The sequence below is a fragment of the Pseudophryne corroboree genome, chromosome 6, assembly GCF_028390025.1.
Source record: "Pseudophryne corroboree isolate aPseCor3 chromosome 6, aPseCor3.hap2, whole genome shotgun sequence".
NCBI classification, from domain to species: Eukaryota; Metazoa; Chordata; class Amphibia; order Anura; family Myobatrachidae; genus Pseudophryne; species Pseudophryne corroboree.
Genome location: NC_086449.1, coordinates 844,874,372 through 844,893,791, shown reverse-complemented (window position 1 = coordinate 844,893,791; position 19,420 = coordinate 844,874,372). Strand labels below are relative to the sequence as shown.

At 53.2% G+C, this 19,420-nt stretch overlaps 1 protein-coding gene across 1 annotated transcript in view; it reads left to right on the top strand.

Annotated features, from left to right (window-relative positions):
- Positions 1–19,420, top strand: part of MGST1 (microsomal glutathione S-transferase 1) — a 93,357-nt gene that overhangs the window by 51,373 nt on the left and 22,564 nt on the right. Inside the window, exon 3 of the mRNA XM_063930647.1 lies at positions 14,358–14,446. Coding sequence (XP_063786717.1) covers positions 14,358–14,446 — 89 coding nt within the window. The remainder of the gene's footprint in view (positions 1–14,357; positions 14,447–19,420) is intronic.

Below are 19,420 nucleotides of genomic sequence, written 5' to 3'. Positions count from 1 at the left end.
GCTAACTAACCCCCCCTACACCCCTCCCTCCTCTTACTACAATATATGAAATATACCCTGACTATGTGACTGAGCATGTGCCGCTAACTACCCCCCTACACCCCTCCCTCCGCTTACTGCAATATATGAAATATAACCTGACTATGTGACTGAGCATGTGCCGCTAACTAACCCCCCCTACACCCCTCCCTCCGCTTACTGCAATATATGAAAAATACCCTGACTATGTGACTGAGCATGTGCCGCTAACTAACCCCCCCTACACCCCTCCCTCCTCTTACTGCAATATATGAAATATACCCTGACTATGTGACTGAGCATGTGCCGCTAACTAACCCCCCCTACACCCCCCCCCCTCCGCTTACTGCAATATATGAAGTATACCCTGACTATGTGACTGAGCATGTGCCACTAACTAACCCCCCCCTACACCCCTCCCTCCGCTTACTACAATATATGAAATATACCCTGACTATGTGACTGAGCATGTGCCGCTAACTAACCCCCCCTATACCCCCCCCTCCGCTTACTGCAATATATGAAATATACCCTGACTATGAGACTAAGCATGTGCCGCTAACTAACCCCCCCTACACCCCTCCCTCCGCTTACTGCAATATATGAAATATACCCTGACTATGTGACTGAGTATGTGCCGCTAACTAACCCCCCCTACACCCCCCCCTCCGCTTACTGCAATATATGAAATATACCCTGACTATGTGACTGAGCATGTGCCACTAACTAACCCCCCCCCTACACCCCTCCCTCCGCTTACTGCAATATATGAATTATACCCTGACTATGTGACTGAGCATGTGCCGCTAACTAACCCCCCCTATACCCCCCCCTCCGCTTACTGCAATATGTGAAATATACCCTGACTATGTGACTGAGCATGTGCCACTAACTACCCCCCCCTACACCCCTCCCCTCCGCTTACTGCAATATATGAAATATACCCTGACTATGAGACTGAGCATGTGCCGCTAACTAACCCCCCCTACACCCCCCCCCTCCGCTTACTGCAATATATGAAATATACCCTGACTATGTGACTGAGCATGTGCCACTAACTAACCCCCCCCTACACCCCTCCCTCCGCTTACTACAATATATGAAATATACCCTGACTATGTGACTGAGCATGTGCCGCTAACTAACCCCCCCCTACACCCCTCCCTCCTCTTACTACAATATATGAAATATACCCTGACTATGTGACTGAGCATGTGCCGCTAACTACCCCCCTACACCCCTCCCTCCGCTTACTGCAATATATGAAATATAACCTGACTATGTGACTGAGCATGTGCCGCTAACTAACCCCCCCTACACCCCTCCCTCCGCTTACTGCAATATATGAAAAATACCCTGACTATGTGACTGAGCATGTGCCGCTAACTAACCCCCCCTACACCCCTCCCTCCTCTTACTGCAATATATGAAATATACCCTGACTATGTGACTGAGCATGTGCCGCTAACTACCCCCCCTACACCCCTCCCTCCGCTTACTGCAATATATGAAATATACCCTGACTATGTGACTGAGCATGTGCCGCTAACTAATCCCCCTACACCCCTCCCTCCGCTTACTACAATATATGAAATATACCCTGACTATGTGACTGAGCATGTGCCGCTAACTAACCCCCCCCTACACCCCCCTCCCTCCGCTTACTACAATATATGAATTATACCCTGACTATGTGACTGAGCATGTGCTGCTAACTAACCCCCCCTACACCCCCCCCTCCGCTTACTGCAATATATGAATTATACCCTGACATTGTGACGGACAATGTGCCGCTAACTACACCCCCCCTACACCCACCCCCTCCTCTTACTGCAATATATGAAATATACCCTGACTATGAGACTGAGCATGTGCCGCTAACTAACCCCCCCTACACCCCTCCCTCCGCTTACTGCAATATATGAAATATACACTGACTATGTGACTGAGCATGTGCCGCTAACTAACCCCCCCTACACCCCCCCCTCCGCTTACTGCAATATATGAAATATACCCTGACTATGTGACTGAGCATATGCCACTAACTAACCCCCCCTACACCCCTCCCTCCGCTTACTGCAATATATGAATTATACCCTGACTATGTGACTGAGCATGTGCCGCTAACTAACCCCCCCTATACCCCCCCTCCGCTTACTGCAATAAATGAAATATACCCTGACTATGTGACTGAGCATGTGCCACTAACTACCCCCCCTACACCCCTCCCCTCCGCTTACTGCAATATATGAAATATACCCTGACTATGAGACTGAGCATGTGACGCTAACTAACCCCCCTACACCCCCCCCTCCGCTTACTGCAATATATGAAATATACCCTGACTATGTGACTGAGCATGTGCCACTAACTAACCCCCCCCCTACACCCCTGCCTCCGCTTACTACAATATATGAAATATACCCTGACTATGTGACTGAGCATGTGCCGCTAACTAACCCCCCCCTACACCCCTCCCTCCTCTTACTGCAATATATGAAATATACCCTGACTATGTGAATGAGCATGTGCCGCTAACTACCCCCCCTACACCCCTCCCTCCGCTTACTGCAATATATGAAATATACCCTGACTATGTGACTGAGCATGTGCCGCTAACTAACCCCCCCTACACCCCTCCCTCCTCTTACTGCAATATATGAAATATACCCTGACTATGTGACTGAGCATGTGCCGCTAACTAACCCCCCCCTACACCCCTCCCTCCGCTTACTACAATATATGAAATATACCCTGACTATGTGACTGAGCATGTGCCGCTAACTAACCCCCCCCTACACCCCCCCTCCTCTTACTGCAATATATGAAATATAACCTGACTATGTGACTGAGCATGTGCCGCTAACTAACCCCCCCTACACCCCTCCCTCCGCTTACTGCAATATATGAAATATACCCTGACTATGTGACTGAGCATGTGCCACTAACTAACCCCCCCTACACCCCTCCCTCCTCTTACTGCAATATATGAATTATACCCTGACTATGTGACTGAGCATGTGCCGCTAACTAACCCCCCCTATACCCCCCCTCCGCTTACTGCAATATATGAAATATACCCTGACTATGTGACTGAGCATGTGCCGCTAACTACCCTCCCCCCTACACCCCTCCCTCCTCTTACTGCAATATATGAATTATACCCTGACTATGTGACTGAGCATGTGCCGCTAACTAACCCCCCCTACACCCCTCCCTCCGCTTACTGCAATATATGAAATATACCCTGACTATGTGACTGAGCATGTTCCGCTAACTACCCTCCCCCCTACACCCCTCCCTCCTCTTACTGCAATATATGAATTATACCCTGACTATGTGACTGAGCATGTGCCGCTAACTAACCCCCCCCTACACCCCTCCCTCCGCTTACTACAATATATGAAATATACCCTATGTGACTGAGCATGTGCCGCTAACTAACCTCCCCCTACACCCCCCTCCTCTTACTGCAATATATGAAATATAACCTGACTATGTGACTGAGCATGTGCCGCTAACTAACCCCCCCTACACCCCTCCCTCCTCTTACTGCAATATATGAATTATACCCTGACTATGTGACTGAGCATGTGCCGCTAACTAACCCCCCCTACACCCCCCTCCCTCCTCTTACTGCAATATATGAAATATACCCTGACTATGTGACTGAGCATGTGCCGCTAACTAACCCCCCCTACACCCCTCCCCTCCGCTTACTGCAATATATGAAATATACCCTGACTATGTGACTGAGCATGTGCCGCTAACTAACCCCCCCTACACCCCTCCCCTCCGCTTACTGCAATATATGAAATATACACTGACTATGTGACTGAGCATGTGCCGCTAACTAACCCCCCCACACCCCCCCCTCCGCTTACTGCAATATATGAATTATACCCTGACTATGTGACTGAGCATGTGCCGCTAACTAACCCCCCCTACACCCCCCCTCCGCTTACTGCAATATATGAATTATACCCTGACATTGTGACGAGCATGTGCCGCTAACTACAACCCCCCTACACCCACCCCCTCCTCTTACTGCAATATATGAAATATACCCTGACTATGTGACTGAGCATGGGCCGCTAACTAACCCCCCCTACACCCCTCCCTCCTCTTACTGCAATATATGAATTATACCCTGACTATGTGACTGAGCATGTGCCGCTAACTAACCCCCCCTACACCCCTCCCTCCGCTTACTGCAATATATGAAATATACCCTGACTATGTGACTGAGCATGTTCCGCTAACTCCCCTCCCCCCTACACCCCTCCCTCCTCTTACTGCAATATATGAATTATACCCTGACTATGTGACTGAGCATGTGCCGCTAACTAACCCCCCCCTACACCCCTCCCTCCGCTTACTACAATATATGAAATATACCCTATGTGACTGAGCATGTGCCGCTAACTAACCTCCCCCTACACCCCCCTCCTCTTACTGCAATATATGAAATATAACCTGACTATGTGACTGAGCATGTGCCGCTAACTAACCCCCCCTACACCCCTCCCTCCTCTTACTGCAATATATGAATTATACCCTGACTATGTGACTGAGCATGTGCCGCTAACTAACCCCCCCTACACCCCCCTCCCTCCTCTTACTGCAATATATGAAATATACCCTGACTATGTGACTGAGCATGTGCCGCTAACTAACCCCCCCTACACCCCTCCCCTCCGCTTACTGCAATATATGAAATATACCCTGACTATGTGACTGAGCATGTGCCGCTAACTAACCCCCCCTACACCCCTCCCCTCCGCTTACTGCAATATATGAAATATACACTGACTATGTGACTGAGCATGTGCCGCTAACTAACCCCCCCACACCCCCCCCTCCGCTTACTGCAATATATGAATTATACCCTGACTATGTGACTGAGCATGTGCCGCTAACTAACCCCCCCTACACCCCCCCCTCCGCTTACTGCAATATATGAATTATACCCTGACATTGTGACGAGCATGTGCCGCTAACTACACCCCCCCTACACCCACCCCCTCCTCTTACTGCAATATATGAAATATACCCTGACTATGTGACTGAGCATGGGCCGCTAACTAACCCCCCCTACACCCCTCCCTCCGCTTACTGCAATATATGAAATATACCCTGACTATGTGACTGAGCATGTGCCGCTAACTAACCCCCCCTACACCCCCCCCTCCGCTTACTGCAATATATGAATTATACCCTGACATTGTGACGGAGCATGTGCCTCTAACTACACCCCCCCCTACAACCACCCCCTCCTCTTACTGCAATATATGAAATATACCCTGACTATGTGACTGAGCATGTGCCGCTAACTAACCCCCCCCTACACCCCTCCCTCCGCTTACTGCAATATATGAATTATACCCTGACTATGTGACTGAGCATGTGCCGCTAACTAACCCCCCTACACCCCCTCCGCTTACTGCAGTATATGAATTATACCCTGACTATGTGACTGAGCATGTGCCGCTAACTAACCCCCCCCTACACCCCTCCCTCCGCTTACTACAATATATGAATTATACCCTGACTATGTGACTGAGCATGTGCCGCTAACTAACCCCCCCCTACACCCCTCCCTCCTCTTACTGCAATATATGAAATATACCCTGACTATGTGAATGAGCATGTGCCGCTAACTACCCCCCCCTACACCCCTCCCTCCGCTTACTGCAATATATGAAATATACCCTGACTATGTGACTGAGCATGTGCCGCTAACTAACCCCCCCTACACCCCTCCCTCCTCTTACTGCAATATATGAAATATACCCTGACTATGTGACTGAGCATGTGCCGCTAACTAACCCCCCCTACACCCCTCCCTCCGCTTACTACAATATATGAAATATACCCTGACTATGTGACTGAGCATGTGCCGCTAACTAACCCTCCCCTACACCCCCCCTCCTCTTACTGCAATATATGAAATATAACCTGACTATGTGACTGATCATGTGCCGCTAACTAACCCCCCCTACACCCCTCCCTCCGCTTACAGCAATATATGAAATATACCCTGACTATGTGACTGAGCATGTGCCACTAACTAACCCCCCCCCTACACCCCTCCCTCCTCTTACTGCAATATATGAATTATACCCTGACTATGTGACTAAGCATGTGCCGCTAACTAACCCCCCCTATACCCCCCCTCCGCTTACTGCAATATATGAAATATACCCTGACTATGTGACTGAGCATGTGCCGCTAACTACCCTCCCCCCTACACCCCTCCCTCCTCTTACTGCAATATATGAATTATACCCTGACTATGTGACTGAGCATGTGCCGCTAACTAACCCCCCCTACACCCCTCCCTCCGCTTACTGCAATATATGAAATATACCCTGACTATGTGACTGAGCATGTGCCACTAACTAACCCCCCCCTACACCCCTCCCTCCGCTTACTACAATATATGAAATATACCCTGACTATGTGACTGAGCATGTGCCGCTAACTAACCCCCCCTACACCCCTCCCTCCTCTTACTACAATATATGAAATATACCCTGACTATGTGACTGAGCATGTGCCGCTAACTACCCCCCTACACCCCTCCCTCCGCTTACTGCAATATATGAAATATAACCTGACTATGTGACTGAGCATGTGCCGCTAACTAACCCCCCCTACACCCCTCCCTCCGCTTACTGCAATATATGAAAAATACCCTGACTATGTGACTGAGCATGTGCCGCTAACTAACCCCCCCTACACCCCTCCCTCCTCTTACTGCAATATATGAAATATACCCTGACTATGTGACTGAGCATGTGCCGCTAACTAACCCCCCCTACACCCCCCCCCTCCGCTTACTGCAATATATGAAGTATACCCTGACTATGTGACTGAGCATGTGCCACTAACTAACCCCCCCCTACACCCCTCCCTCCGCTTACTACAATATATGAAATATACCCTGACTATGTGACTGAGCATGTGCCGCTAACTAACCCCCCCTATACCCCCCCCTCCGCTTACTGCAATATATGAAATATACCCTGACTATGAGACTAAGCATGTGCCGCTAACTAACCCCCCCTACACCCCTCCCTCCGCTTACTGCAATATATGAAATATACCCTGACTATGTGACTGAGTATGTGCCGCTAACTAACCCCCCCTACACCCCCCCCTCCGCTTACTGCAATATATGAAATATACCCTGACTATGTGACTGAGCATGTGCCACTAACTAACCCCCCCCCTACACCCCTCCCTCCGCTTACTGCAATATATGAATTATACCCTGACTATGTGACTGAGCATGTGCCGCTAACTAACCCCCCCTATACCCCCCCCTCCGCTTACTGCAATATGTGAAATATACCCTGACTATGTGACTGAGCATGTGCCACTAACTACCCCCCCCCTACACCCCTCCCCTCCGCTTACTGCAATATATGAAATATACCCTGACTATGAGACTGAGCATGTGCCGCTAACTAACCCCCCCTACACCCCCCCCTCCGCTTACTGCAATATATGAAATATACCCTGACTATGTGACTGAGCATGTGCCACTAACTAACCCCCCCCCTACACCCCTCCCTCCGCTTACTACAATATATGAAATATACCCTGACTATGTGACTGAGCATGTGCCGCTAACTAACCCCCCCCTACACCCCTCCCTCCTCTTACTACAATATATGAAATATACCCTGACTATGTGACTGAGCATGTGCCGCTAACTACCCCCCTACACCCCTCCCTCCGCTTACTGCAATATATGAAATATAACCTGACTATGTGACTGAGCATGTGCCGCTAACTAACCCCCCCTACACCCCTCCCTCCGCTTACTGCAATATATGAAAAATACCCTGACTATGTGACTGAGCATGTGCCGCTAACTAACCCCCCCTACACCCCTCCCTCCTCTTACTGCAATATATGAAATATACCCTGACTATGTGACTGAGCATGTGCCGCTAACTACCCCCCCTACACCCCTCCCTCCGCTTACTGCAATATATGAAATATACCCTGACTATGTGACTGAGCATGTGCCGCTAACTAATCCCCCTACACCCCTCCCTCCGCTTACTACAATATATGAAATATACCCTGACTATGTGACTGAGCATGTGCCGCTAACTAACCCCCCCCTACACCCCCCTCCCTCCGCTTACTACAATATATGAATTATACCCTGACTATGTGACTGAGCATGTGCTGCTAACTAACCCCCCCTACACCCCCCCCTCCGCTTACTGCAATATATGAATTATACCCTGACATTGTGACGGACAATGTGCCGCTAACTACACCCCCCCTACACCCACCCCCTCCTCTTACTGCAATATATGAAATATACCCTGACTATGAGACTGAGCATGTGCCGCTAACTAACCCCCCCTACACCCCTCCCTCCGCTTACTGCAATATATGAAATATACACTGACTATGTGACTGAGCATGTGCCGCTAACTAACCCCCCCTACACCCCCCCCTCCGCTTACTGCAATATATGAAATATACCCTGACTATGTGACTGAGCATATGCCACTAACTAACCCCCCCTACACCCCTCCCTCCGCTTACTGCAATATATGAATTATACCCTGACTATGTGACTGAGCATGTGCCGCTAACTAACCCCCCCTATACCCCCCCTCCGCTTACTGCAATAAATGAAATATACCCTGACTATGTGACTGAGCATGTGCCACTAACTACCCCCCCTACACCCCTCCCCTCCGCTTACTGCAATATATGAAATATACCCTGACTATGAGACTGAGCATGTGACGCTAACTAACCCCCCTACACCCCCCCCTCCGCTTACTGCAATATATGAAATATACCCTGACTATGTGACTGAGCATGTGCCACTAACTAACCCCCCCCCTACACCCCTGCCTCCGCTTACTACAATATATGAAATATACCCTGACTATGTGACTGAGCATGTGCCGCTAACTAACCCCCCCCTACACCCCTCCCTCCTCTTACTGCAATATATGAAATATACCCTGACTATGTGAATGAGCATGTGCCGCTAACTACCCCCCCTACACCCCTCCCTCCGCTTACTGCAATATATGAAATATACCCTGACTATGTGACTGAGCATGTGCCGCTAACTAACCCCCCCTACACCCCTCCCTCCTCTTACTGCAATATATGAAATATACCCTGACTATGTGACTGAGCATGTGCCGCTAACTAACCCCCCCTACACCCCTCCCTCCGCTTACTACAATATATGAAATATACCCTGACTATGTGACTGAGCATGTGCCGCTAACTAACCCCCCCTACACCCCCCCTCCTCTTACTGCAATATATGAAATATAACCTGACTATGTGACTGAGCATGTGCCGCTAACTAACCCCCCCTACACCCCTCCCTCCGCTTACTGCAATATATGAAATATACCCTGACTATGTGACTGAGCATGTGCCACTAACTAACCCCCCCCTACACCCCTCCCTCCTCTTACTGCAATATATGAATTATACCCTGACTATGTGACTGAGCATGTGCCGCTAACTAACCCCCCCTATACCCCCCCTCCGCTTACTGCAATATATGAAATATACCCTGACTATGTGACTGAGCATGTGCCGCTAACTACCCTCCCCCCTACACCCCTCCCTCCTCTTACTGCAATATATGAATTATACCCTGACTATGTGACTGAGCATGTGCCGCTAACTAACCCCCCCTACACCCCTCCGTCCGCTTACTGCAATATATGAAATATACCCTGACTATGTGACTGAGCATGTTCCGCTAACTACCCTCCCCCCTACACCCCTCCCTCCTCTTACTGCAATATATGAATTATACCCTGACTATGTGACTGAGCATGTGCCGCTAACTAACCCCCCCCTACACCCCTCCCTCCGCTTACTACAATATATGAAATATACCCTATGTGACTGAGCATGTGCCGCTAACTAACCTCCCCCTACACCCCCCTCCTCTTACTGCAATATATGAAATATAACCTGACTATGTGACTGAGCATGTGCCGCTAACTAACCCCCCCTACACCCCTCCCTCCTCTTACTGCAATATATGAATTATACCCTGACTATGTGACTGAGCATGTGCCGCTAACTAACCCCCCCTACACCCCCCTCCCTCCTCTTACTGCAATATATGAAATATACCCTGACTATGTGACTGAGCATGTGCCGCTAACTAACCCCCCCTACACCCCTCCCCTCCGCTTACTGCAATATATGAAATATACCCTGACTATGTGACTGAGCATGTGCCGCTAACTAACCCCCCCTACACCCCTCCCCTCCGCTTACTGCAATATATGAAATATACACTGACTATGTGACTGAGCATGTGCCGCTAACTAACCCCCCCACACCCCCCCCTCCGCTTACTGCAATATATGAATTATACCCTGACTATGTGACTGAGCATGTGCCGCTAACTAACCCCCCCTACACCCCCCCCTCCGCTTACTGCAATATATGAATTATACCCTGACATTGTGACGAGCATGTGCCGCTAACTACACCCCCCCTACACCCACCCCCTCCTCTTACTGCAATATATGAAATATACCCTGACTATGTGACTGAGCATGGGCCGCTAACTAACCCCCCCTACACCCCTCCCTCCGCTTACTGCAATATATGAAATATACCCTGACTATGTGACTGAGCATGTGCCGCTAACTAACCCCCCCTACACCCCCCCCTCCGCTTACTGCAATATATGAATTATACCCTGACATTGTGACGGAGCATGTGCCTCTAACTACACCCCCCCCTACAACCACCCCCTCCTCTTACTGCAATATATGAAATATACCCTGACTATGTGACTGAGCATGTGCCGCTAACTAACCCCCCCCTACACCCCTCCCTCCGCTTACTGCAATATATGAATTATACCCTGACTATGTGACTGAGCATGTGCCGCTAACTAACCCCCCTACACCCCCTCCGCTTACTGCAGTATATGAATTATACCCTGACTATGTGACTGAGCATGTGCCGCTAACTAACCCCCCCCTACACCCCTCCCTCCGCTTACTACAATATATGAATTATACCCTGACTATGTGACTGAGCATGTGCCGCTAACTAACCCCCCCCTACACCCCTCCCTCCTCTTACTGCAATATATGAAATATACCCTGACTATGTGAATGAGCATGTGCCGCTAACTACCCCCCCCTACACCCCTCCCTCCGCTTACTGCAATATATGAAATATACCCTGACTATGTGACTGAGCATGTGCCGCTAACTAACCCCCCCTACACCCCTCCCTCCTCTTACTGCAATATATGAAATATACCCTGACTATGTGACTGAGCATGTGCCGCTAACTAACCCCCCCTACACCCCTCCCTCCGCTTACTACAATATATGAAATATACCCTGACTATGTGACTGAGCATGTGCCGCTAACTAACCCTCCCCTACACCCCCCCTCCTCTTACTGCAATATATGAAATATAACCTGACTATGTGACTGATCATGTGCCGCTAACTAACCCCCCCTACACCCCTCCCTCCGCTTACAGCAATATATGAAATATACCCTGACTATGTGACTGAGCATGTGCCACTAACTAACCCCCCCCCTACACCCCTCCCTCCTCTTACTGCAATATATGAATTATACCCTGACTATGTGACTAAGCATGTGCCGCTAACTAACCCCCCCTATACCCCCCCTCCGCTTACTGCAATATATGAAATATACCCTGACTATGTGACTGAGCATGTGCCGCTAACTACCCCCCTACACCCCTCCCTCCGCTTACTGCAATATATGAAAAATACCCTGACTATGTGACTGAGCATGTGCCGCTAACTAACCCCCCCTACACCCCTCCCTCCTCTTACTGCAATATATGAAATATACCCTGACTATGTGACTGAGCATGTGCCGCTAACTAACCCCCCCTACACCCCTCCCTCCGCTTACTACAATATATGAAATATACCCTGACTATGTGACTGAGCATGTGCCGCTAACTAACCCCCCCCTACACCCCCCTCCCTCCGCTTACTACAATATATGAATTATACCCTGACTATGTGACTGAGCATGTGCCACTAACTAACCCCCCCCTACACCCCTCCCTCCTCTTACTGCAATATATGAATTATACCCTGACTATGTGACTGAGCATGTGCCGCTAACTAACCCCCCCCTATACCCCCCCCCTCCGCTTACTGCAATATATGAAATATACCCTGACTATGTGACTGAGCATGTGCCGCTAACTACCCTCCCCCCTACACCCCTCCCTCCTCTTACTGCAATATATGAATTATACCCTGACTATGTGACTGAGCATGTGCCGCTAACTAACCCCCCCTACACCCCTCCCTCCGCTTACTGCAATATATGAAATATACCCTGACTATGTGACTGAGCATGTGCCGCTAACTACCCTCCCCCCTACACCCCTCCCTCCTCTTACTGCAATATATGAATTATACCCTGACTATGTGACTGAGCATGTGCCGCTAACTAACCCCCCCCTACACCCCTCCCTCCGCTTACTACAATATATGAAATATACCCTGACTATGTGACTGAGCATGTGCCGCTAACTAACCTCCCCCTACACCCCCCCTCCTCTTACTGCAATATATGAAATATAACCTGACTATGTGACTGAGCAAGTGCCGCTAACTAACCCCCCCCTACACCCCTCCCTCTGCTTACTGCAATATATGAAATATACCCTGACTATGTGACTGAGCATGTGCCACTAACTAACCCCCCCCCTACACCCCTCCCTCCTCTTACTGCAATATATGAATTATACCCTGACTATGTGACTGAGCATGTGCTGCTAACTAACCCCCCCCCCCTACACCCCCCTCCCTCCGCTTACTGCAATATATGAATTATACCCTGACTATGTGACTGAGCATGTGCCGCTAACTAACCCCCCCCCCCCCTACACCCCTCCCTCCTCTTACTGCAATATATGATATATACCCTGACTATGTGACAGAGCATGTGCCACTAACTAACCCCCCCCTACACCCCCCCCCCTCCGCTTACTGCAATATATGAAATATACCCTGACATTGTGGCTGAGCATGTGCCGCTAACTACCCCCACTACACCCACCCCCCTCCCCATTACACTACCCCCGCCCCCCCCTCCGCTTTCCTGCAACCAGGATCGGTGATAGGGTGAGGGCAGCCAGTCATGTGATCCCGGGCTCCGCTATGCACTCCCCCTCCATTACACGGCCCCCCCCCCCATTACACCCCCCACCCCTCCGCTTACCTGCAGCCAGGGTCGGTGATACGGTTAGGGCAGCCAGTCATGTGATCCCGGGCTCCGCTATGCACTGCCCCCATGAGATGCCATTGTCTTGTGCTGTAAGTGATTGCTGTCTGCTCTTGCTCATTGTTTATGTACTTTGTAATGGGCGCTGCAGAACCCATGTGGCGCCATATCAGATAATAATAATAATGCCGGCTTCACAGCGTCACTTTACTGCGCCGGGGTCCCAGCAGGAGCGCAGCAATCAGATGACCGGCTGTAGACTCCACGACACCCATAGAGGGGGAACAGAACCTGTGGCGAGCGTAGCGAGCACGCAAGGGGCTTTGTTCCACTGGCCCCCCCTCACTGGCATTCTGTTCCCGGGATCCCCAGCGCCGGTCTCCCAGCCCCAACCCAGATAAATAATTATGGGGCTAATTCAGACCTGATCGGTGCTTTGCGTTCTCTCACAGCGGGGCGATCAGGTCTGAACTGCGTGGGTGCCGGCGCATGCCAGAGATGCGATCTGCATCTCAGCCCAGCGATCGCCTCTGCCTGATTGACTGGCAGTGTTTGGCCACCGTTTTGGTGGCACGGTCCGGCCAACACAGGCGTGCCCGGACCGTGCGGGTGGTGGGCCGCGGCGTGACTTTGCACTCAGCAACTGCGACCCGGAGAGCGACGTGTAGCTCCCTGCCAGCGTGTAGGAGCTGCGCTGCCAGCGTGTAGGAGCTGCGCTGGTAGCGTGTAGGAGCTGCGCTGGAAGCGTGCAGGAGCTGCGCTGGTAGCGTGCAGGAGCTGCGCTGGAAGCGTGTAGGAGCTGCGCTGGTAGCGTGCAGGAGCTGCGCTGGCTGGGAGCTACTCTTCAGGTATAAAAGCATCGCCCCTGTGCTGGGCGTCCCCCCGCGAATCCCACCCTATATACAGCATTAATATAATAATCCAGTCTCCATCATATGCCAGGAGAATCCCCGTCCCTCTAATCGCTCCAACAGGATCGCTGGTGGCCTCTACAGCTGGGCAGCCGTGGAGATATATACTGTATATAATACATGTAATATAGTGTAACCCTTTATCCCCTGTGTGTGCAGGCATTCGCCAATCCTGAGGACGCAGCCATGAGAGGTGGTGATATAAAGAAGTACCTGAGAACAGACCAGGACGTGGAACGAGTGCGCAGGTAATTGCTGATTATATTACACCTGCAGACAAGATCCCTTATACCTGTCCAGTTACACGCCAGTCCCTGCTGAGACCCCAGTTACACACCAGTCCCTGCTGACACCCCAGTTACACACCAGTCCCTGCTGACACCCCAGTTACACACCAGTCCCTGCTGAGACCCCAGTGACACGCCAGTCCCTGCTGAGACCCCAGTTACACGCCAGCCCCTGCTGAGACCCCAGTTACACACCAGTCCCTGCTGAGACCCCAGTTACAGACCAGTCCCTGCTGAGACCCCAGTTACACACCAGTCTCTGCTGAGACCCCAGTTACACACCAGTCCCTGCTGAGACCCCAGTGACACGCCAGTCCCTGCTGAGACCCCAGTTACACGCCAGTCCCTGCTGAGACCCCAGTTACACGCCAGTCCCTGCTGAGACCCCAGTTACACATCAGTCCCTGCTGAGACCCCAGTTACACGCCAGTCCCTGCTGAGACCCCAGTTACACACCAGTCCCTGCTGAGACCCCAGTTACAGGCCAGTCCCTGCTGAGACCCCAGTTACAGGCCAGTCCCTGCTGAGACCCCAGTTACACGCCAGTCCGTGCTGAGACCCCAGTTACACGCCAGTCCCTGCTGAGACCCCAGTTACACGCCAGTCCGTGCTGAGACCCCAGTTACACGCCAGTCCCTGCTGAGACCCCAGTTACACGCCAGTCCCTGCTGAGACCCCAGTTACACGCCAGCCCCTGCTGAGACCCCAGTTACACGCCAGTCCCTGCTGAGACCCCAGTTACACGCCAGTCCCTGCTGAGACCCCAGTTACACGCCAGTCCCTGCTGAGACCCCAGTTACACGCCAGTCCCTGCTGAGACCCCAGTTACACGCCAGTCCCTGCTGAGACCCCAGTTACACGCCAGTCCCTGCTGAGACCCCAGTTACACACCAGTCCCTGCTGAGACCCCAGTGACACGCCAGTCCCTGCTGAGACCCCAGTTACACGCCAGCCCCTGCTGAGACCCCAGTTACACGCCAGTCCCTGCTGAGACCCCAGTTACACGCCAATCCCTGCTGAGACCCCAGTTACACGCCAGTCCCTGCTGAGACCCCAGTTACACACCAGTCCCTGCTGAGACCCCAGTTACACGCCAGTCCCTGCTGAGACCCCAGTTACACACCAGTCCCTGCTGAGACCCCAGTTACACACCAGTCCCTGCTGAGACCCCAGTTACACGCCAGCCCCTGCTGAGACCCCAGTTACACGCCAGCCCCTGCTGAGACCCCAGTTACACGCCAGTCCCTGCTGAGACCCCAGTTACACGCCAATCCCTGCTGAGACCCCAGTTACACGCCAATCCCTGCTGAGACCCCAGTTACACGCCAGTCCCTGCTGAGACCCCAGTTACACACCAGTCCCTGCTGAGACCCCAGTTACACACCAGTCCCTGCTGAGACCCCAGTGACACGCCAGTCCCTGCTGAGACCCCAGTTACACGCCAGTCCCTGCTGAGACCCCAGTTACACGCCAGTCCCTGCTGAGACCCCAGTTACACACCAGTCCCTGCTGAGACCCCAGTTACACACCAGTCCCTGCTGAGACCCCAGTTACACACCAGTCCCTGCTGAGACCCCAGTTACACACCAGTCCCTGCTAAAACCCCAGTGACACGCCAGTCCCTGCTGAGACCCCAGTTACACGCCAGTCCCTGCTGAGACCCCAGTTACACGCCAGTCCCTGCCGAGACCCCAGTTACACGCCAGTCCCTGCTGAGACCCCAGTTACACGCCAGTCCCTGCCGAGACCCCAGTTACACGCCAGTCCCTGCCGAGACCCCAGTTACACACCAGCCAGCGCTACGGAGACCCCAGTTACACACCAGCCAGCGCTATGGAGACCCCCAGTTACACACCAGCCAGCGCTACGGAGACCCCCAGTTACACACCAGCCAGCGCTACGGAGACCCCAGTTACACACCAGCCAGCGCTATGGAGACCCCCAGTTACACACCAGCCAGCGCTATGGAGACCCCCAGTTACACACCAGCCAGCGCTACGGAGACCCCAGTTACACACCAGCCAGCGTTACGGAGACCCCCAGTTACACACCAGCCAGCGCTACGGAGACCCCAGTTACACACCAGCCACCACTACGGAGACCCCCAGTTACACACCAGCCAGCGCTACGGAGACCCCCCAGTTACACACCAGCCACCGCTACGGAGACCCCCAGTTACACACCAGCCGGCGCTACGGAGTCCCCCAGTTACACACCAGCCACCACTACGGAGACCCCAGTTACACACCAGCCAGTGCTACAGAGACCCCAGTTACACACCAGCCAGCACTACGGAGACCCCCAGTTACACACCAGCCACCGCTACGGAGACCCCAGTTACACACCAGCCAGCGCTACGGAGACCCCAGTTACACACCAGCCAGCGCTACGGAGACCCCAGTTACACACCAGCCAGCGCTACGGAGACCCCAGTTACACACCAGCCACCGCTACGGAGACCCCAGTTACACACCAGCCACCGCTACGGAGACCCCAGTTACACACCAGCCAGCGATACGGAGACCCCAGTTACACACCAGCCAGCGCTACGGAGACCCCCAGTTACACACCAGCCAGCGCTACGGAGACCCCAGTTACACACCAGCCAGCGCTATGGAGACCCCCAGTTACACACCAGCCAGCGCTATGGAGACCCCCAGTTACACACCAGCCAGCACTACGGAGACCCCAGTTACACACCAGCCAGCGCTACGGAGACCCCCAGTTACACACCAGCCACCGCTTCGGAGACCCCAGTTACACACCAGCCAGCGCTATGGAGATCCCAGTTACACACCAGCCAGCCCTACGGAGACCCCCAGTTACACACCAGCCAGCGCTACGGAGACCCCAGTTACACACCAGCCAGCACTACACAGACCCCCAGTTACACACCAGCCACCGCTACGGAGACCCCAGTTACACACCAGCCAGCGCTATGGAGACCCCCAGTTACACACCAGCCAGCGCTATGGAGACCCCCAGTTACACACCAGCCAGCGCTACGGAGACCCCCAGTTACACACCAGCCAGCGTTACGGAGACCCCCAGTTACACACCAGCCAGCGCTACGGAGACCCCAGTTACACACCAGCCAGCGCTATGGAGACCCCAGTTACACACCAGCCAGCGCTACGGAGACCCCCAGTTACACACCAGCCAGCGCTACGGAGACCCCAGTTACACACCAGCCAGCGCTATGGAGACCCCCAGTTACACACCAGCCAGCGCTACGGAGACCCCCAGTTACACACCAGCCAGCGCTACGGAGACCCTAGTTACACACCAGCCAGCGCTATGGAGACCCCCAGTTACACACCAGCCAGCGCTATGGAGACCCCCAGTTACACACCAGCCAGCGCTACGGAGACCCCAGTTACACACCAGCCAGCGTTACGGAGACCCCCAGTTACACACCAGCCAGCGCTACGGAGACCCCAGTTACACACCAGCCAGCGCTATGGAGACCCCCAGTTACACACCAGCCAGCGCTATGGAGACCCCCAGTTACACACCAGCCAGCGCTACGGAGACCCCAGTTACACACCAGCCAGCGCTACGGAGACCCCCAGTTACACACCAGCCACCGCTTCGGAGAACCCAGTTACACACCAGCCAGCCCTACGGAGACCCCAGTTACACACCAGCCAGCGCTACGGAGACCCCAGTTACACACCAGCCACCGCTACGGAGACCCCAGTTACACACCAGCCAGCGCTACGGAGACCCCCAGTTACACTCCAGCCACCACTACGGAGACCCCCAGTTACACACCAGCCAGCGCTACGGAGACCCCCCAGTTACACACCAGCCACCGCTACGGAGACCCCCAGTTACACACCAGCCGGCGCTACGGAGTCCCCCAGTTACACACCAGCCACCACTACGGAGACCCCAGTTACACACCAGCCAGTGCTACAGAGACCCCAGTTACACACCAGCCAGCACTACGGAGACCCCCAGTTACACACCAGCCACCGCTACGGAGACCCCAGTTACACACCAGCCAGCGCTACGGAGACCCCAGTTACACACCAGCCAGCGCTACGGAGACCCCAGTTACACACCAGCCAGCGCTACAGAGACCCCAGTTACACACCAGCCACCGCTACGGAGACCCCAGTTACACACCAGCCACCGCTACGGAGACCCCAGTTACACACCAGCCAGCGATACGGAGACCCCAGTTACACACCAGCCAGCGCTACGGAGACCCCCAGTTACACACCAGCCAGCGCTACGGAGACACCAGTTACACACCAGCCAGCGCTATGGAGACCCCCAGTTACACACCAGCCAGCGCTATGGAGACCCCCAGTTACACACCAGCCAGCACTACGGAGACCCCAGTTACACACCAGCCAGCGCTACGGAGACCCCCAGTTACACACCAGCCACCGCTTCGGAGACCCCAGTTACACACCAGCCAGCCCTACGGAGACCCCAGTTACACACCAGCCAGCGCTACGGAGACCCTCAGTTACACACCAGCCAGCGCTACGGAGACCCCAGTTACACAACAGCCAGCACTACACAGACCCCCAGTTACACACCAGCCACCGCTACGGAGACCCCAGTTACACACCAGCCAGCGCTATGGAGACCCCCAGTTACACACCATCCAGCGCTATGGAGACCCCCAGTTACACACCAGCCAGCGCTACAGAGACCCCAGTTACACACCAGCCAGCGTTACGGAGACCCCCAGTTACACACCAGCCAGCGCTACGGAGACCCCAGTTACACACCAGCCAGCGCTATGGAGATCCCAGTTACACACCAGCCAGCCCTACGGAGACCCCCAGTTACACACCAGCCAGCGCTACGGAGACCCCAGTTACACACCAGCCAGCACTACACAGACCCCCAGTTACACACCAGCCACCGCTACGGAGACCCCAGTTACACACCAGCCAGCGCTATGGAGACCCCCAG